The sequence below is a fragment of the Indicator indicator genome, chromosome 1 (assembly GCF_027791375.1).
Source record: "Indicator indicator isolate 239-I01 chromosome 1, UM_Iind_1.1, whole genome shotgun sequence".
In the NCBI taxonomy this organism is placed as follows: domain Eukaryota; kingdom Metazoa; phylum Chordata; class Aves; order Piciformes; family Indicatoridae; genus Indicator; species Indicator indicator.
The window spans coordinates 21,045,081-21,066,887 of record NC_072010.1 but is presented as its reverse complement, the minus strand read 5'-3'; the positions used below and the strand labels follow the sequence as shown (position 1 = coordinate 21,066,887).

Sequence of the window (21,807 nt, the reverse complement as noted above, 5' to 3'; positions counted from 1 at the left end):
AATAATTCCAGGACCTGAGTTTTTTATTTCAGGACATGGGCTTCAGATAGATGAGGTTTTGGCTAATTTCTATTCCTAAAAAGACTCAGAGAGAACATTTACCTGAAGTCAGTGAAAGTTTGGTGTTAGGCTCTCTTCAATGGTAGGTGGTCTTACTTAATTTTTGAAAAGAGCTCATGTATGAGGTTGGGCCAAATTAAAAAGTTGTGAATTAGGTCTGTATTTGAGTGTCTGGAATGATTACTGCTTAGTGGGTGTGGAGTCAGGTAAGAGAAAGATTTTGAAGATGTACTGTCCACTTCATGGAGAGGTAGCTTTTTTTCAGTACCTGAGACTCATTTTGATGTGTGTTACTGATTATTATCATCTGATTATGAAAATTGCATTATATTATCATAATCATATATAACTTGCAGTGCCCAGCAAACAAAAGGACTAGGGATGCCAGGTAACCTAAGGTAAAATAATCACCACTGACTGCTGTCAGGATTGTCCAAAAGTCATTTAAATACCAGTCATGTATTATAAGACACCAAGTGCTACTTGAGGATTTTTCAGTATCTTTGATCTTTGTATGCTAGTAGACATGGAGAAATCAGTGAGATTAGAACTATTAAACAATTTTTTTTATTTTTAACATTCTGTCTGAAAAAATATTGGTTTAAAAGACTTTAACTTTTCCATTGGCAAGTGGTATATTAATATGCATCTTTCATTAAATATGGAAGAGATTTGAATCTGACAGTGTTTTACCAGAACTGATTGACATTAACTTTGTATAGTTATTATTAAAGGGGTGGTTTAATCAAGACCTTATTGTACACAAAATGTCAGACATCTTCAAACATTAGTCAGGGTAGGGGGACCAGTTCCTCTGGGGAGTCTGCCTTCAGCTAGTATAGTCTGTTACTTCTTGTTTGTTTAAGTATTGTGCTTTTCTAAAAGACAAAGCATTATAGATAAATTCTCTTCTCCCCCATCTTTGGATAGCAAGAGTATTACAAAATACCTGTCAGAGAGCCTTCTCCCCATCCTCTTCATTGGGGGGTAAGTTCATGAGGACAATGCACATATTCAAGAAATGCTGAGAATGAGGAAAAAATAGCACTTCTCCCTGTAATATTTTAATGTTGGTTCTTCTTTCCATGAAGAAATAGCACTGCTTTCTTCTGGTAGTATGTAATTGTGGGGTTTGACAGAAATAAAATGAAACAAGATAAATTCAGCATTCTTTCCCTCTGCGCCCCCCAGCAAACATGTTGTTCCAGTATTTCAACTGAATGTGGTAATCATTTGCACTTACCATGAAGTGTCCTCTTCTGATAAAGATGAAATCTACCTCAGAGTGCAGCCGTATGATCTTAGTCCTAGGCTCCATATGACTTTGTTACAGAATGGTCATCTGGTCCAACCTGCTTGCTCAGATGTGACCACCTAGAACTGGTTGCTCAGGACCATGTGCAGATGGCTTTTAAATATCTCCAAAGAGATATTTTGAAATATATGTTGTAATTTTTAAAAATAAGGATAAACATGTTTTGCAGCTTGGAGGGGTGTATGTGGAGAAATCCTGCTTCATGTCATAGTAACCTTCTATCAAGACACTACTTTTATAGTGAACTTTTCGTTAATGGTCTGTCCTTAGTTAAAGAAGCAGTTGAGTTTTGAATAGGAAACTCAGGTTAGGATGGAGGATGGTGGTAAAAGATTTTTAAGTGATATGACAAAAAAGCAGTCCTAAATTATTATGGAGATTGTTGTGTATTGCTGCTAAAAGGTGCTATTTTACCTTTTAATAAAATGATCACTTTAAGAGGTCTTGTAGTTGGTATGCAGGGAAATCTTTAGAGCAGAATCCAAAGTGGATTTAGTGGTGGGTTTAATTTTTCATGGTAACAAGCTGAGCAGAAGGTGATCAGAGGGTAGTGCTATAAAAATCTGGAGACACATGAGATTTACTTACTACAGCTTTCCAAAGAGTACCACTGTTGAAGGAGTTGCAGTTCTTTGGAACTACTGACTTAATCTGAGGATGTTCAACATGTACACTGTAATTCTGTACTTCTGGGGGTCTCTGAGTGTAAAACACTGTCTTTTGTAATCCACATTTCTGTGGCTTCTCTTTTGGAGACTTGCTTCCAGTCTTTTTATCTAGCTTCATCTAAAGTAATTTATGCCATGTTTATTTTCTTCTTTTGGTTTAGTGATTCATTGTAAGAAGGAAAATGTGTGCATTGTAGCATGCAGAGTGTGAATTTGCAGCACTTCTTCAAGTTCTGTCAGTACAGTAAAGGCAAAATCTGCTTAATTTTATATGTTCTAGTGTCATTAAAAATAGAATGGAATACATTGGCTTTAGCTTCTTGCATTTGCATGTGACGATAAGCAAAATGAAGAAAGGGCTGTAAATGCTAAGAGAGTGGGCATCAGGAGGATGGGGCCATTCTCTTTTACAGTGGTGCCCAGTGACAGGACAAGAGGTAACTGACACAAACTTGAACATAGGAAGTTCCATCTAAACAGGAGGAACTTCTTTACTTTGAAGGTGGTGGAGCAGTAGATCACACTGCCCAGAGAGATGGTGGAGTCTCCATCTCTGGAGTCATTCAAAACCTTCCTAGATGCTGTCCTGCTGTAGGCGAACCTGCTCTGGCCAGAGAGTTGCACTAGGTGATCTCCAGAGATCCCTTCCAACCCCTACCATTCTGTGACTCTGTGAAAATCCTGTAAAAGTCTACCTGTACTTTTGACTGATGTTGTTATGGTAGTTGTAAAATGCTGTTGGAGTATGTGATCAAGGTAGTGTAGTATAAAAGATACTAGAAAAATAAAACATACTGACATATTCAAGAATGAGTGCTGTGGCATAGAGAAGTAACTCCCTGCTGCTGTGCATCACCATGCAGTGAAGCCAAGTAGTGAATTGTAGCCACAATTCGGTTGAAAGCAGCATATTGGCAAGTGCAGTATCCCCACTGGGCTGTCTTTTGTGTGTGGGAGTGGGAAGGAAGGAAGGGTTGGTTAAGTAGATGGGGGATCAGCTGACCATTTCACAGCTGGTCTCTAAGCCTTTTGATCACAGGCCTTAGCAAAGCATGGTTCTCATCTTTGGTGTTCAGCTGTTGTAGTCTAGCTGATGCATGTTTAAATTTCAGTAATTAGTTACCATGTCATTAGGAAGCAAAAGCACAGGAGCATGAAAGAAGATAGAGGGGCTGTGATTCTCTAGATTTAAACTGTCTTTACTCTGAGACCCCAGGAAATGGTGTAAGTAACTTAACACTTGTACTTTGTGAAATGAAGGAGCAAGAAGATTTTTGTCATGTGGGGTGCATGTGCAACTACAAGGAGATTACAGTTTTGCTTTTGCTGTCATCTCCAAAGACTTGCGTGGCCCTCAGCAGCTCATGGAAGGTCTAAGTTTGCAAAGCATTTGTTTGCCTGATAGTTTGTTTGTTTCTTAAGGTCAGAGATTCAGGATGTTTGAGCCCAAGTATGGGCTGCATATGCCTCTGAACTACTTTTTATAATTGTTTTTTGTTCATTTTCAGTTTGTGCATGCAGAAGCATGATGTCTTCTACAGTGTCTTGAACATAACTAGTTATTTGTCAGGAAGCTTGGCCATATTTGAACTCCACACCACATGCTAAAATCTTCATGTGGCTCAAAGCTGGAAGTTCAGAAAGTCCCTAGAGCTTGAGCTGTGATTTGTGTGTGTAAGATGATTTGGTCCACTTGGTGTTTCTGTTGTTTCAGTGAAGGACGAGACTACAGACTCAGCAGTGCTTACTGGTTGATTTCCTGCCCTGGCTGAGGGTTTGGCTTACACTGCAGCGAAAGCCACCTCCATTATCTGATCAGTCACACAGTGCAGCCTTGGCACAGGAGTGGCACTTGAGTGCCGGTGGCCTTTTGTGGATCAAAAGCAACAGCCTGGCCACCCATGGTGTTGCCATGGGGTCTGTTTGAGCTACGTGTTTGCCACATCTCTGATAATTGTAGTCAACATCTGCTGAGTTGGGTGTCCAGATTTCAATATAAAAAAACGGAGTTACTGTGAAGCACTTACCAGTGCTCATAACTGTGCCATAGCTAGTCTGTGACTGAGTTTCACTATATTAAGAGTAATGCCAAACATGAGGCTTATCTGTTGTGTTTTGTCACATCCTGTGATTTGAAGGTGAAGAATATAGTTTTATGAAACTCGGCTAACTGACTGGTTTGGGGTTCTTGTAGGTACAACATTGATCCTGGCTTGTACTGTCCGTTTTTCTCTCTTGGGGCATGCATGGAAGGTTTGAACTCTTTGTTCAGTCAGCTCCTAGGAATCTCCCTTTATGCTGAACAGACACAGAGAGGAGAGGTTTGGTCTGAAGATGTTCGGAAGTTGGTAAGTATTCTTATTCTCAGCATCTCAAATGACAAAGTTATGATGGTGTGTTCCTCTGAGCCATGAATCAGGTTTTGTTTTTATTGTACTTGGGTACCTATCAATAGTACAGACTAGTTGTCTTAATTTTAGTTAGAAGTTAGACCTGAAGGACTTCATGGTCTTAAGTGCCTTTTGTATGCTTGGCATTTTATGGCCCTTATAATAGGCCTTTGTGTGAAGGGTGCCTGAATCAGAAACAGTTTCTCTGTTTTACCTTTCAAGCCATTCTTCTGAATGAGCCCTACTGGGTTTCTAATTTCAGTTTGTGGATGACTGTATTCTAGCAGTCATGTGTCTCTGCCTCTGTTTTTTTTATTTTGTATGTTACCTTTACTTTGAGATTGGGTTTTATGTCTCTATTTTTCTGCCCTTTTCTTAGGGGAGGGTGGGAATAAAAACTTTGGTAATAACTTACTCATCAGGTTCCCAGATTCCTCTGGGGTTTTACCTTCATGGTGTTCACTGCCAGATCTCCTTTGCTCCTCTTCTACCTTCAGCAAGAGCTGCTGCTCTTTATATCCTGTGGGTCAATTTGTAATTATTTCTTACTCTTTCTATCTCTGCTTCCATGGTAAAACAACTTCAGTTACTGTTGACTTCTCAGAAGTCATTTTGGGGCTACAGATAGTGTTACTTTTAGTATGAATATGTGACTAATTAGTTTTGAGTGAAATGGTTGGAGTTTTAGGGATGAACTGTGAATCTTGGGGGGGGGGTGTTCTGCTAAAATTACCAACAATTTTATGTTAATTATTAATTTAGATTAATTATTCCCACTTTATTTGTCATTTATTCATTATACATCTGGGAATTAAAATACTGTGTCTTCAATTTCACACAACAGTGCTTTCACTGTGGAAATTATACTTTTTTTTTTTTCTTTAGGCTGTTGTTCATGAAACTGAAGGTTTGCTAGGATACATCTATTGTGACTTTTTTCAGCGACCTGATAAACCACATCAGGTAACATTTATGATTTGATTCCAGCATGAGTTTTATTTGAGCAATGACTGTGACATTAGGGCTTTTTGCACTCCATGTAAGTTAGTAAAAGTTACTTCTATTTAAAGCAAGCTAAACAGGGAAAGTTTGCAATTTCAAATGTGATTTTAGGTAAAATATTGTTGTGAGTAACCTTTCATTTGAAAAAGGTCACCTGATAGCCTGAACTCAAGACTCTCTGTTCTACAGAATGGTAGACACTATGAAATGTCCTGGAACCCTGTTTAGAGAAATGGTAGATTTAAAAACAACTTTCTTGTTTTCTGGCCTACTATTTACAAGAAAAAAAAATCTAACTTTTTAATACTTTCTAAAGGTGAAAGCTCATAATGATAACTAACTTTTATTCCAAATTCTACTTTAAACTGCATATGGTTCCAACTGCTGTGGTTCACTCACACATGCTGCCTAGTGCTAGTGTATTAACGACACAATGCAGTATAATAGACACTTCACTCCTTAGAATCATCTGCAAATTACCACCTTCAGTGAGGTGGTAAGTGAACAAACTTTAAACTTCATTAGTTTAATATATCACTGTGTTTTTCTAATATTTCACAATATACTAGGAGTGCTGTGTAGTATATTTTTACAAAGATGTTACTGCTGAAGAATGAGGAGAAAACAATGTATAAATTACAGATTTGGCACTTCAGTAAATTTCCTTGGACTAGTGATACTATTTAGAAAATGTGAGATTTTGATAATTCTGAAACAAAATATTTCATAAAACACAATCTTTTCTTTATAAATGAGGTGGTTTTTCCTTATGAAAATGAAGCAAATAAAAGTGGAGAAATGGCATGCAGCGATTGGACAACACTGTTAATGACCATTGAATTCAGCTTGTGTAATAGAGTATATGTTTATGTTCGATCTGATAGTTGAAGGTTAACTTAGTAATTTCATTATTGTTTTAGTATCATTGGTGTAGTTACATTGGCTGTCCATATGTTTGCTTTTATCTTGGAAAGGACTGTCATTTTACAGTTCGTGGAGGCAGGCTAAAGGAAAATGGAGAGTACCAGCTGCCTGTAGTTGTTCTTATGCTTAGCCTGCCACATTCAACAAGGAGTGCACCAACACTACTAAGTCCTGGTATGATGGAGAATCTCTTCCATGAGATGGGGCATGCTATGCATTCTATGCTGGGAAGAACTCGATACCAACATGTCACTGGTAAGAAAGTCAGAATAGTGATATTTTTTTTTTAACTTTTTTTTTTCATTAATGTGCAATTTCTAGGAGGGGGTAGATTAGAAAAAAAATAAGGAAAGAAAATAAATAAACAAAACAAGAAAATAAAAGGGGATGAGCCAGAAGCAGTTGAGTCATGTTGATACTTCTCTGTCTTTGACTTGAAAATACAGTATCAGATCCCTAGATATTATCTAAAACCCAACCAAACAACACTTGAATATTCTTCTTCTCTAATAAGAATTAGGCATTTGTATTTCTTTGTGTACTGCTAATCTTTGTTCTAGTGGTGGTATCCATTCTTGAAAGTTTCCCTTACATGGAGTTTATAGTAATAGAACAGTCAGAGGCTTGAAATTAATTTGACCTAAACTTTTACCTAGTGTAAAAGCACAATGAATCCTGGGTTGGAAGCGATTTAGGAAACTGAATTAAAGAAAACTAGTAAATTAGTTCTTCCAAAACCCATACACTGGCAGTATGGAAAATCTGTAAAGCCAGGCCTTTTCTAGTTGCTTCTAATTAAAGCAAATTGGATAAATTTAAAACACACTGTATTTGCAAGCATGAATAATTGGTAGGCCTTTTTATCATGCAGAAGTGAACATGAATGAATGTTTAGTAACAGCTTAGTGAATGCACAGAAAGGAATATTGCCTTTTCTCATTAGTCCCTCTTTGCAAGCAGTTGCAAGGAGTGTATTGGCTGACAGTTTGCAGGCTACTGTAGCTCCTGCAGTTGTGGCAAAGGAGTCGAAGGCACATCCTGGCTGCAGCAGTTTGTCATGTTGCTTTTATTACCTAAGGACCACTTGCTGTTTCTTCTTCTATAATAGCATCCTGGAAATCAAACAAACAGATCTACAGCTGCCTGAAGGGAAGTTGGAGTGAGGAGAGGGCCAGCCTCTTCTTGATGGCAAGCAACGGGACTAGAGGAACTGGTTACAAGCTACACCAGGGCAGGTTTAGGCTGGATATTAGGAAATGCTTCTTCACTGAAAGGGTTATCAAACATCGGTATGGTCTGCCCATGTTAGTGGTGAAGTCACCATCCCTGGGGGGTGTTCAAGTGGTGTGTGGCCCTGGCACTTAGGGGTTTAGTGTCAGCCCTTCAGTGCTGTTGTCGAGGCTTGGACTGTATGATCTTTGAAGTGTCTTCCACCCAGATACATTCTGTGATTTGGTGATTCTGTACCTGCCTTGACTGAAGGAATTTTTTTCTTCCCCCAAATGTTTTGCCATTTTCATATTCTGCTAGTGATACAAAGGGAAGTCCATGGTAGAGTTATGTGTTACCAGCAGATACTTTACACCCAGTGACAAAATGCTCTTTCTTAAGTCTCTCACTTAAAATTAAAATGGATTGAGCTATTCATGTTTTACTACTGGACATTATTAAAACGGACGAACACTCCATATGCTCTTGCAGTGTAAGCTCTATATACTCTTTGGAACGGTTAAGTGCTGTCCACCACCCCTTCCACTCACATGACCTTGTCTGTCTTGACCTCCAGGAGAACTCACATGCCCAAAGTAACTGCTTTGATGGAGTGCTCTTGTGTTGAATTGTGTGCTGCTAATGGGTAACTGCTCAGCCTTTCATCTTTCTGACTTACAGATAATGTAATTTTTCAATAGTCTCTTTTAATGGTTCTTAAAATAATTTCATCACTTTATTAAGGAGTACTGAAGTCAACAGTTGGACTTGATGATCTTAGAGGTCTTTTCCAATGGAAACAATTCTGATTCTGCAGGTGTTTGTCTTGGGACCTGCCTTGTTTTAGGCTTCAAAAAAAATATTTTCATTATTTTCATATAACAAATAAAAATACGCTACTAAAGAAATGTGTTGGCAGTGCAGATAATGTATTTAAAGAGTATGAAGAGACTTTATGCTACCAAATGGATATTTCAGCAGTGAATAGAGAAACAGAAGCACAGTTTTATGTGTTAATGCAGAATTGCAAAAAAGTAATGTATCTTTGAATGGGGCAAATGTGATGAAATTACATTGGAGATTTATTTTAACAGCAGCAGGAGAATGGTTAAGAAATGCTGGTGAAACCTCATGCAGTGCTTGGGTGTGATTTTCTCTCTCTGGTCTGAAGGTGACTTCAGATAAGCAGGTGCAGGGAAGAGCTACAACAGTCTTTTAGGCTTTATCTTACCTCTGGATAATGAGGACTGTGGAAGAATGTAGTTTACAATTTAGGAGGCCAAAACCATCGTGGGAAGTGCTGGGTTTTTTACTAAAGATGAGTATTGTTCTGAAAACATAAACAGATCATGAATTTGGGTTAAAAATTAGAGAAAGATTTGTAAAGATCAAAGGAGTGATTAAAAAAAAGTAGTCTTCAAGAAATAATAGTAGAAGCAAAAAACAAAAACATACTTAAATTTAAGACTAGTTTTGAATGTTGAAATTAGCAGACAGGTAGAAGTGATGACCCGGTGCATCTGCTAATAAAGCAGCAACTTTGTATATCCCTAAGTTCAATACAAAAAATCAGAAATGCAGCTTTGATTTAGTGATGTGTTATATATCTTAATAACTTATATTGTCTAAGGTGCTGATAAAGATTAGAGTAAATAAGGCTTTTGAGAAAGTGCTTTTTGAAAACACTAACTCTTAAGATAGTGCCTAAGATATTACACTGTCTTAGAACACTTCTTCAGTCTGCAAGAGTGTTCCTTGGATGAATGACTTGGTATTATTAAGTTTAATATAAAGCATAATTAAGCTCAGCCAAGAGAGGGAAGCTAAAAATTGTAACTGTGAATGGGATTAAGGCAGAGTTTCATTTACATTGTAGTTTGATTTAGGTTTAGGACACTTAAATAGATTTGGTGTTTCATGTAGAGCCAGTTTGGCTGCAGTCTGGTTTAGTTTAAGAAGGGTGTGATCCAGAGCTTTATAAGGTGCCTCACCCAGCTGTTCAAATATTTTGTTTTACTTTGTGATTTATAGTAAAATGTGTAGGATTATAACGAAGCTTTTCTGGCAATATGTACAATAATGCTATGGAAATAAAATATTGACTTAATAAATGAAAAAGCATTAAAGTTCGCCAAAAGTCCAAACTGAAAGTTGCAAAACCTTTTGGGAAGAGTGAACTGTTGGTGTTAATGAAAATAGCAAGTGCTAATGTGTACAATTGTTCTATCTCTAGGAACCAGATGTCCTACTGATTTTGCTGAAGTTCCCTCAATTCTGATGGAGTACTTTGCGAATGACTATCGAGTGGTTAACCAGTTTGCAAGGCATTATAAAACAGGACAGGTAGGGAAAATTAATAAGCAAAATATTTAAAATAGGAATAAATGTGTTCAGGAAAACAATCACAATCTCACATGTTATTTATGAATGATGTTTAAAGTAGAAATAAACAATAGACAAATTATTTCATAATTTATGATATTCAGAAAAAAAATAATATTCTTATTGTAAAAAAGATAGACATAATCTATCTGTCATAGACTGCTTATGCCCTGTGTTTCAATTACATATTTAAAACTCTTAACCTTTTTTTCCCTGTAAAAGTATAGTTTCTGCACTACGCAAACTTAGTGTAGCAAGTCAGCAACTTCAGTGTGAATCAATTTATGTGGAATGTTTTAATTACAGGTAAGTGATGACAAAAATAGTGATTCATCTTTGAACTGTCTAAAGTATGTCTTGAAATAAAGCTCAGATACTAAATCATGGAAATAAATAGAAGTGATCCTACTTTTGCAAAGTGTAGGCTAGTGATTTAAATATTTTGTGATGAAAAATGTACTGGTTTATTTAGGATTAGATTAGGATTAGTTAGATTCTGTGAGTCGTGAATCTCTGAATTAAAGCTCTGATCCTTTTTCTTGTGTAAAGCTGTCTAAAGCTGTGCCAGTCTGCTGCAAGGATCTGCTCTCTATGGGGAGTTCAGAAAACAGTGCTCTTTGAAACAAGATGATTTTCAGTGGGTCTAGTGCTTTTGACTAAGGCAGGTTTCAGTGTACTCAAATGTGATGGTTGAAGAACAGACCACCCATCAAAGCCAAAAAGGCCCTTTAAGTTGTGTAATATTATATTTCATTGAAGCTTGTAATTTACTACTCAGCATTTAGTATAATTCAGTATTATGGAAGTGAAATGTTACTTTACCTCTATTCTAGCAGGTACTGTCTGAGAAATTTGGTCTGTTAATAAAGTCTCCTTGAAACCTGGAACCCAAAAGTACTTGGTTCAGGAGTCTTGGTCATTTATATGTTTGAGTGTGCATACCGAAACACTACTTTCTAAGTGTTCTCTATAATGTTCATATAGTGTTTAAACATTGGAGTTAACCTGACTGCATATGAGTTCAGAGAATTAACTTGACTAAAACATCTGAAAGAGATTTGTGGAATGTTATTTATGGCTTTGTATTTTCAAAATGGCTTAACAAATCTAAACCATGTCTAGTTGCAGTGGAAAAGCTAAGAACCAGACACTGTGTCCCACTTGGCATTTCCATAAACTTCTGTTTATTGGTGGTGAAATCTTGCAATTTGAGAGAGCAATTGAGAGAGGTAGAATTTCAGTCTTGAATGGGGCAAGAATGGATTATGCGGGAAGATGAGAGAGTCTAAAACTGCTGGGTGGCTTTTGAAGTCTTTAGATGGCTTCCACATAATTGTGTCTCTGTGTGTGTCCCTCTTCTTTTTAATTTAGAATGCATTTTTAATCCATTATCCAACATGTATAAATCTGCTTTTGGTTATGTTTGTTCATATGAGGTAGTTTTAAGAATCTGATATCGTGTTACAGTATTTGTCATTTAATTATAAATAGGTTGAAGTAATCATCTCTTGAAGTTCAATGATCGTTACAGCAGTTACTTTTAGCTATTGTATATATGTGTATATGAATACAAAATCTCAGCTCTCTTACATTTACAACTTCACTAAATATTTGTGGGACTTCTGTTTTCTGTGTTTGATTCCTGAGTAATTTTGTTGATTTGCAAATAGAAATTTGAATCAACATCATCTTCTCCAGTTTTTAGTTATTAGGAAAAAAATGAGTTCGTGTTACATCCCTTTCAAGGGGAGGTAAAGAAAGAAAGTGAAACAGTTAAAATGTGATACTTGTAAAACCATTTCATTCTAATATTGTTCCATATAAGAACTTCCAGTAGGTGTTGTCTTTGGAATAAAGAGACTGAGCATTTCTGTGTGAGGAGAATCTTACCTGCAACATCAATATAGACTAGCTGAATATTGACAGAAGGAGGGTTTTTTACTGGCCTAGCCTGTGAAGCGGCAGTGCAGATAATTTGAAAAAGCATCATTTCAGCATTCCTGCATCTGTGCAGTTTTTGCATGTAAATTTTAGGTGGTGTAATAATGTAATGTAATGTAATAATAGAAAACTTGTGGTGTAATCTCATCTTATGACTGCCCTGAATGTAATAATAGAAAACTTGTGGTGTAATCTCATCTTATGACTGCCCCCACTGTAAAAGCCAGTTGTAGAAAGACTGGTCCTCTGGATCCTCACTTAGGATCAGTGCTTGTGCTTAAGGAAGAAGAGGGGAAAGAGGTATTGTTTAGACTGTTAAAACACTTAAAATTGCCTTTCAGTAACACTGCAGAAAAAAGGTAGGCTTTGAAAGATGAGAATTCATTATGCATATATATGTGGATTATGAGGAGCTGGTCCAAAGTGACTTGAAGTTTACAGAAAGCTTGTGCTGTTGAGTACTGAAGAGTGAAAAAACTTCCAAGCTCTCCTGGAAAAAGGAGCAAGTCTTGTGAATTTACTTCAAAAACCTGGCCAGCACAAAAACATTTGCTCCAAGAAAGTAGCAAGCCTAGTTTTCCTTTCTTCTTAAAGATAACTCCAAACAGAAAATCCTTGAGGTAAGGAAAAAAAATGAAAAAAAGAAAGGGCAGGGGGGGGTGAGGAGAGAAGACTGTCTTAATTAGTTGCCAAAGTTGAATTACTCAGGTAAGCTCTTGAAGCTGTACCAAAATGAGCTCTTAACAGTGCTTAAGCAGACAGTCTGGATCATGTGTATCATTCTGTATCACTTGTTTAATTGTGTTTAAATGCATAGATAAGTGGTAGGTCTGTCAAGCTAAATCAGTTTAAGCTTCTGTGTCTTTGGAGGCTCCCTTGAATACAGGCCAGTATTTCAGCTGTTCAAACCAGAACTGACCTCGTTTTTCACAGAGCTGGAATTACAAAGGCAATATTGTATTAGCACGATTACGACAATAAACCCACAGATAGTAAACAGTTGTGCTGTGTCGTGGTTACTACTCGGCAGTAAGTAGTTCAGTGTGCTTTGGGACACAGGGAATTCTGTACTTTTGGCCACCATGGCAAAGATGCTGAAAATTTCAGGCCAAGATCTTAATGCTGCTTAATACGGAAGGATGGAAAAGTGGAACCCAAAGTCAAGCCTGTAGTGTTTGAATTTTTAGAATGGAATGGTTATTCAGTCAGCATACTTTAGCCAAGCTCTGTGAAGTCTTTTAGAAGGAGGATGATTTTAGTTTTATCAGAGAACTGATAAAAGAAGTAAAATAATTATGCATTGATTTTTCTTCACTCAGACGCTTATTAAGGGACTGTATGAGATTGTGATGGATCAAAGAGAAATAGTTTCTATTGTGTGAAACAGTACACCTTCCTCAGAACACTCAAGACCTCAGCTTATCCGTATGCCTGACTGTGCTGGTTTGAGCTTTACCCGCAGTCCAAAAGCTCAAATGGAAACAGATTTAGATTCCCTCCCCCTCTCCCTTTTCCCGGTAAGGTAAAGCAAATTAGCAGGAGAGAGGAGAGGTAAAATCAGGAAAGAAAATGGTCTGGAATCAGTTTGGAAGTAAAAGAGGTAATTTTTTTAAACAAAATATATATATAGCAGTAACAGGGATGGTTACAAAGGTGTAAGGGAAAGGGTAAATAGAAAAATATACGAAACCAGGCCCAGCTGGCATTGAATTCCCTTGATGCAAATGGATTCAGTTCTTTAGAAAGTGTGGATGCAGCATGGAGGTAGGAAAGGCCTGACTATGTGGCTGAAGCCAGAAGCAGCAGCAGAAGATGACCTCCTTGAGCAGGCGAGGTAGGGTAAAAGAAAAAAAGCTAAGAGATGTTTCTCCTTAAATAGGCTTGCTGGACAGGAAGGGGGAGTGAAATAGAGCTTTGATCCAGCAGACCCCTCCTTCTGGGAGTGGAGAAAACCAAATACCTCTCTCTGCGAACCTGGATCAGGTTTCTTTTGTCCACCTGGGGGCTTGGTTCTTTTCAGCCCCCATCAAGGATGGATGTAACCTGGGACACTGGCATTCATAAAAACAAACTCTCTAGAAGCGTGGGATCTTTAGAAAACCCCTCCAGTTTAGTATTTCTGGTTCCCTGAAATACTAAGTTTTAAAATTGTAAAGGTGCTTTGGGGAAAAATAAAAAGTGATCTCCTTGTTATCATTCTTTCAATTTAATCTAATTTTGGGAATGTTTTTCTGGTGCCAGATACTGGTTGGCTTATCAATTATGATCATAGCACAATGTTTGAGCCAGATCAGTAGCACTGGTAGATTTAAACAAAAGGACATTGTTGTCTTTCCCCTGCACTTTTTTGTCAATAGGTATTATTGTAATGATTTGTAATTTCCTGTTGATTTCAATCTGCTTAATATTAAAGCTTGATCTTCAGGGCGGAGTAGATCTGTGCTGTTTTTTTGATATTCACATGTTTGCCAAAATTTTTTTCTTGCAGACTTTTAGGATTACCTACATTTTACTCCGTCTTTACAAGGTGGTAAGCCATCTCCTGGGCAGAGAGATTTTAGTATGTTATTAATGATCATTCTGTGTCTCCCCTTAGGAGTTCAATTTAGAATGGCTAGATGCTTATAGCAGAACATCAGGAAGAAACGGGTGAATGCAGAGCCACATTCTCTGTGTTGAGGTCAGCTATTAGCAGTACAATCGAAAAAAAGCAGGCAACGCTCTCTTGGGTAGAGAGACTATAAGAAATGCTTAGCTCTGAGCAGAGAATTAGACTTGCTTCATTTGTTTCTTGATCAGGGCTGGATGTGACCAGCTCTCCCAGGGAGTGTACAAAGTCTGACTGCATCACCAATCCTTGCTGCTCTGTGCCCCAGTGAACTGAAAATTGGATTTCCCAATTCAGTTGAGGATCACTGGGACAATGGTTTACCAAAATACCAATTAGAAAAGCCTTAGTGCTTTTTGTTCTATTTATTTTATGTACCAAGCCTATGTGCTTAACAATCATTTAATATAGCTGAAATATAAAATTGAAAATCCATTATATTGAAAGGGCTGGTTTGACCTTACTGGTACAAGTGCTCTTGGCTTTAACACTCTTAAATTATAACTGTGTAAAATAAACATTGGCTATTGCCAAGTTTTTGGATGTTCAGCTTTTTTAACATTGACACACAGTACAATTGAAAAATTTCCATCCAAATTTCTCATTCTTTACTCAATAAGAAATATGCAGTTGACCATAGAAGAAATCCGTTTTGCTTAATTCCATACTGAGCTACTTCACCAGGAAATGCAAGCCTCCAATAAGCTGCCAAAACTTGCTGCTAGGTTTGGAGCTTAGTAATAAAATCAGTTCAAAATTCTGTAAGTTTACAAGGGTTTCTTGCATGACAACTGAAAGTTTTATTGCAAACCCACAAGTGCTTTAGTTCCAGTGTAAAAAGTCTTTGAAGTACATACCTCAATCTGTATGAGAGGATGAGACAAGAGATGTTTGTAGAGCCAGGAGGAAAACTGTCCAACCAAAATATTTGTTACCATTTGTAATTTTATTTTCTACTTGCCTTAATAACTCTTCTATATACCATCTAGATCAGTCAGGGTTGGAAGGGATCACAAGGATCATCTAGTTCCAACCCCCCTGCCATGGCCAGGGCCACCTCACACTACATCAGGCTGGCCAGAGCTTCATCCAGCCTGGCCTTAAACACCTCCAGGGATGGGGCCCCAACCACCTCCCTGCACAACCCATTCCACGCTCTCACCACTCATGGTGAAGAACTTCTTCCTCACGTCCAGCCTGAATCTCCCCACTTCTAGCTTTTTTCCATTCCCCCTAGTCCTATCACTACCTGATAGCCTAAAAAGTCCCTCCCCAGCTTTCTTGTACACTATTAAGTAGTATTTTTAGCATCCAGTATGGAACCTCAAGGTAGTCAGCTACAAAGATCTTTATTACTGTGGCTAATTGCCCATTTACTATAAACTCTAGTAGTCAAAAACCGTCATGTAATTTCAAACAGAACTTTTGTATTTGGGAAGGGTAAACACTGCCCTAACAAAGATATCCTGTAGGACAGACTTTGTGTTCATTGGTTCATTTTTCTGTGATGAAATGTAACAGCTGTGTGCATTTATGACAGGCAAAATAGTGGATGTTGTTCTAACCCAGCTAAGATTTCTCTTGGAGAAGAGGTTAGAAGTCCTGGCAAGCTACTGCATAAAACAGCTGTGCGGCTTCAGAGTTTTTCTTATCTACTTTAACTTCACATAGTTAATTGATAGTATTTTCTTCACTTATGTGTAACTTCCTTGGAGCTGAGTTTTTATTCTGTGAACATTAATATTGTTTGTATTGAAGTTGTATTATTTGCACAGAACCTAAACATATGCCTCTGCCATCAGGATCTGTAGACTTTCATCTATCATTTCTTGAGCAATTCATCACGCTGTAAAAGTGTAGGTATGCTTTGAGAGTTCAGCGTAATGCCAGCCATCTGTATTACGTTGTACAAGTTGTAGTAACTTCCTCAATATTTTAGCAAGACCTAAGTTGCTTTAGCCATACGTAATATGTTTGGTTAATAATAGCAAGAATAGTAATAAATGTGCTTATTAGGAAGAATATCTATTGAAAAGCTTCAGGAAATAGTGGAAGTGCAAGGTCAGGCATTCATATACAGATACTCTTGAAAATCTGTCATTAAAAAGGTTTTGGATGTACTTGTCTGGATAGAAAGTCAAGAAGAATTTGTTTAATGACTTGAAAAAATCCTCTAACATTCAGCCTTTGGTGGCATGGATAATTTTATTGCCATAGATATGGAATACATTCAACTTTGTTAAAAATTTCAAAGGGCAGATACTTACTGTTCAGTATGACTGAGCATTTTTATGTGGGTTAAGGTTGAATGTCTATTGCTATACCAGTTGGAGTTAGGAAAACCTCACCAGCTCAGCAGGAATTATGTGGGCCTTTGTATAAATCTAGGTGAAATATGTACAAAGACCAGCAGGAAAAGCTATTTAAAGCTTACTTTTGACAATTAGTCAAGATGACCTGGGAGGAACTGTAACTGCCCTATCTGTTCTTCTATCTCTAAAGACAGTCATATTTTTAATGGACATGTAAGGGAACATTGAATCAATTTAGAGAAAACAAATGCTGAGACCCTGCAATTTCTTGATTGCTATGTAAATTACTGCAGATAGCTTAATTCATAGATGCATAGAGTTGCCTATCTGATGTTTTACTAACAAATATGATTTCCTTCATCAATGCAAAGCAATTAAAATGTGGGCTTTTTTAGCACCAGGAATATATATTTTTTTTTTAATATTCATCCTTTTCTAGTGTTAAGCACAATATTTGCAGATACACAACAATTCTAAATATGTTCTGACTTCTTTTTTTTTTTGAAGCCACTACCAAAAAACATGGTATCAAGACTGTGTGAGTCCAAAAAAGTGTGTGCTGCAGCTGATATGCAACTCCAGGTATGTTCTTTGCATTCTAGTCTCTACTCTCTATCCAGAACTTATGGAAAGTATTTTAATTCATACGAGGTTACAAAGCTTTTATTGTAACATACACATATTATCTAAATATATGCAAGCTAGTGAAAACTACTTCATTCTTATATAGATTTTTATGTTTGTTTTTCTGAATGTATTCTGTGCTGTTTGCTTAAAGCTAAATGTCTAAATCTACACATCTTTTGAGAATGGTTGGATTTTCAGAATCCCCAGATAGATTGAATAGGCTGAAGATGGAGTGTTCAATTAATACAATCATTTAAGGAGAACTTGCAGCAGATGGAAGTATTGTGTACTTTTGGATCGTTAAAGTGTAGCAGGACTGAGAGATATAGGCCACCTTAATAAAATCAAACCACCTCATTTATATACTAGAATGTGATTTGAGCTTCTTGTCTTCTGCAACTAGACTGTGAAAATGGCAGCTTGTTACTGCCGTCAAGATTTTGGCGGAGCTATAAGGCTGTAAGACTTCTCTGTCACAGTGTGAGGAACAGTAATTAAATTAATGAAACTTTGTTTTCAGTGAATGAATGTGACCTTCCCATAAACTGTCAGTGGTGCTTTTCTTCAAAGGAAATAAAAGAAATTATGGTTCTGAGTATTTAGGGGTTTTCAGTCCTGCAACAACCGTTCTCAGATGTGAACAGTAGCATTAGTTTCCAGTCAAGTGTTTTTACAGTGAATTTGGCTGCAGTTAATATGCTACAATCTTCTACTGTGTGATTTTTGTGATTATGTTTTTTTCCCCTCTTTTTTTTGTGTAAGCCAAAAGCATATAATTTTCCTTTTTACAGCTGACCCAGTGTTTAGATGAGATAAATCTGCTACTACCTTAATAAAAGTTTGTCACTATTTTTGAGATGTGGAAAAGAGCAAATGTAGAGATCAGATCTTTGTAATTCTTCACTTTGAAAAATACCTAAATGATTGCAACAGATGTGAGTTGCTCTGGTTAACTGAAGCTGATTTGGAAGAGAAACTTAGTTAAATATTTGCAGTTTGCTCTGTGCAGTTATTTGTATCAGAATGTTGGAGGGTGGACCTGTAAATGTATACACATCAGTTACACTGATAAAAAACAGACTTAACACTGGTTTTGGTATATACATATATTTTTAATTAGTTAAACTTAAGGGGTTTTGAATTATTTCAGTGCAGCACTGGCTGGCAGTGGCCAGTGCTGGCTGTGCAGGTGTTCACAAGAGGATACTACCTGTGGCTATACGTCTATGACATGAAAATAATTGTACCCTCTCTACAGGTCTGATTTTGAAATACATGCTTTTGGCTGTGAAAGGTTCTCATACAGAGATAGTTGAGAATCCATAAAGAATGTGGGCAAGAATACAATTAGTTCATATAGGATTTTTTTGTTTTTTGAAAAAACAATGCAGGAGTGAAATAAAATTTATAATGAGAATGTTTAGTGGTGGGCCTCTATTCGTTACATCTACTGGCACAGAAGAATTTGCCAGTATACAGACTAGTAACCACCAAAGTGATGATCAACTGCTTTCACGTGCACCCCTTCTTTCCTGGTTCATATAGGATTTTTTTTGGGGGGAAAAAACAATGCAGGAGTGAAATAAAATTTATAATGAGAATGTTGTCAAGTTTTGAGACCCGATTGACAGCATGGGGACTAAATGGGCATGGATACAAAGAAAACTTTAAGTCACAGATGTATTAGCAAGTAATATGGCCTCTTTGTCCTGTGGCAGGAACATGATTTTAGAGGTGATTGATTGATTGATTCATGATCTTAAAGGTCTTTTCCAGCTATGGTGATTCTGTGGCATGCTCCAGAAGTAAATCAAGGAGGTGTCGTTGCATCAGTCCCATAGAGTGTCCTGTCGCTGTTGGCCCTCCTGAGATCTCTGTAGGGTCTCTCGGTGTCACTCCAGATCCCATTGCTTTAGAACTAGGAGAGAACACACACCTCTGGTGAGCTGAAATTCCTGCAGGGTGGACTGGTGCTGGCAATGATACAGTGATTAAACAGACTGCTTGCCCTTAAATTACTCTTGTATAACTGATGTTCAACTAGCCTCAGTCATGCCAAATGACCATAATGGCCCACTAAATAGTATCACTCATTTCCTACTTTCAGCACCATCTTTTTGAATATTCCAAATGATGATTTGGTACTGCCAGTGTTTTCCGTGGCCTAAACATGGATCTGTTATAGATTATGATGATGGTGGTTGGTGTACTCCAAAAGCCAGTTTCTGTCTTTGTATGTTATGCTAAAAATAGAAGATTTATAAACCCATATGTATTTAAACTCTTCCCTCTCAGTATTCTCTCTCCCATTCTTTTGTATTTGTCTTTTTTTTGGTTGTCAAATGTCAATGGCATGTGCCAAAGAAAAACATCTATTTTATCTCTTCAGGTATTTTATGCTGTCTTGGACCAGATCTATCATGGGAAACATCCACTAGAAAAGTCAACCACAGAAATTTTAAAAGAAACACAGGAGAAAGTTTATGGATTGCCATATGTACCTAATACAGTGAGTAGAAACATATTGACTCTATAAGCTTCACCTTTTCTTTGCTAGCCTAGTAGTATCCCTACCTCTCCCTGCTCCTTGCCCCTCACTCATGTGCTTTTTGTTGTATTTCTGTGTTGAAAGATTTTTCTTTCTTTCAGCTGCTTTAGCCAGAGAGTAGGGTGTTGTACATTTTCAGCTAAAAATCAAAATTGAGCTAATGTATTGGTTTTGTGTAGTCTGGTCGTACTGAACTTGAAACTTATGTTTTCTTTTATTTTTTTAAGTCAGCGTGAAATAGGACTTGGAAGTGAGTTTTTCTCACTGTACTGCTGTGACCTTTGGCATATCACTTATTTAACCTTTCATGTGGTATCTGAAATTGTTAAAGCTTTGAGTTCTACTGAGCTCATGACTAATAGTGCAATTTGTTCTATACTTCATGTGACATCCCAAATTGCAGTTTGCAGAGATTTCCTAGCCCCAAACACTTCGGTCAGAATACCCAGATCCTTTCCCTGCTTTCTGCTCCTGGGGAACTGTACTTTCCTCCTTAGCAGAAATGTCATTTTTGTTCTGTGAGAAGGGTATTAAGATATATGTAATTCAGCACTCCTCATCAAAACTGCTCACTCTTCTTGCCTGGCAAAGACAGAGAAGTGAGAGCAAGATGTCTTCAGAGTGTGATGTCTGACTTGTCAGCATTTTTATAGATGTTTTACATTGCTCCTCCACAGCTATTAGATATCCAGTGAATGGAACAGCTCTGAAAGTTAGCCTGCATTTATTGTTCCATTTTAAGTATTTTTTAAATTTAGTTACTACCTTCAAAAGAGCATAATATCTCTTAATAATCTTAGCCTCAATATGAAGAAAGACATCAGGTGAACTTTTGAATTGCCAGAAAGTGTGTTCTTCAAATTTATATTGAATGTAGATTTAGTGTGCCAAGAACTGTAATGTAATTTAGATTTCAGTAAAACTTAGTGAAAAATTACATTAGGAGAATACCAGGGCTCTGCAGAGTAATTTAATGTCAGTAATTTGGCTCTTTGTCCTTTGCTGCTCTTTCTTGCAAACTTAAAATATGTTTGCAGTTTAATTTTTAATCTAGATGAAAAAAAAATCTTGGTTTTTTTTGTTTGTTTTATAAATGAAGAGAGTATGTTCCTTTCTTTAATTTCAGAACTAGGTATTGAAATACAAAATTAACTTAATCTGCCATTTGGTTAAGGGCTGGCAGAGAAAACAATGTGGTTTGATTATTTGAATTTTAGCTGCTCCCAATAGCTTGAGATTCAAGTATGGATTAATAAAGTCAGGCTTGTATATATTGGGAAAAAGTAATTATTTCTTAGTGGAGATCTTAACTGCATTAATGTGTCTGTCAGGGCTGAACATTATTGTCTCCTGATAAACCTTAATTCCCTCTTACTGCTCTTGACAGGCAAACTTAGTAAATATCCTCTGAATGTATTTGTGCTTCATTCTTATTGTACAGACCTGTTTTTTCTGAAGTAGAGCTACAGTGTGTATCTTAAGCAAAGTCTTTCTGAGGCCCAACTCAGATAATGGGACAATTTGTATGCATCTTTGTGTTACAGTACTTTAAAAATGAGGCACATAAACTACACGTAATGAGTAAATGTTGCTGTATCTCTGTAGTAATACCTATGTGAAAGTAAAACAGCATCCTCACCAAAGATTGTGTCATATATCTTTGGGAGAGATAATGGGAAGAAAATCCTTTCAAAGCCTGTATTTGCCATTCATACAAGATGAACCAGTGCTGGGGCAGTTGGCACTGCATGCAGTGGTATTTACACTGGCTGTGTTGACACAGACTGTGCCGAAGCTAGTGCCACATGCAAGGCAGAAAGG

The 21,807-nt window shown here is 37.2% G+C and overlaps 1 protein-coding gene across 1 annotated transcript in view; it reads left to right on the top strand.

Annotated features, from left to right (window-relative positions):
• Positions 1 to 21,807, top strand: part of MIPEP (mitochondrial intermediate peptidase) — a 70,758-nt gene that overhangs the window by 25,108 nt on the left and 23,843 nt on the right. The window contains exons 11-16 of the mRNA XM_054385680.1: positions 4,238 to 4,391; positions 5,319 to 5,396; positions 6,410 to 6,614; positions 9,802 to 9,911; positions 17,319 to 17,393; positions 19,828 to 19,947. Of these exons, the coding sequence (XP_054241655.1) occupies positions 4,238 to 4,391; positions 5,319 to 5,396; positions 6,410 to 6,614; positions 9,802 to 9,911; positions 17,319 to 17,393; positions 19,828 to 19,947 (742 nt within the window). The remainder of the gene's footprint in view (positions 1 to 4,237; positions 4,392 to 5,318; positions 5,397 to 6,409; positions 6,615 to 9,801; positions 9,912 to 17,318; positions 17,394 to 19,827; positions 19,948 to 21,807) is intronic.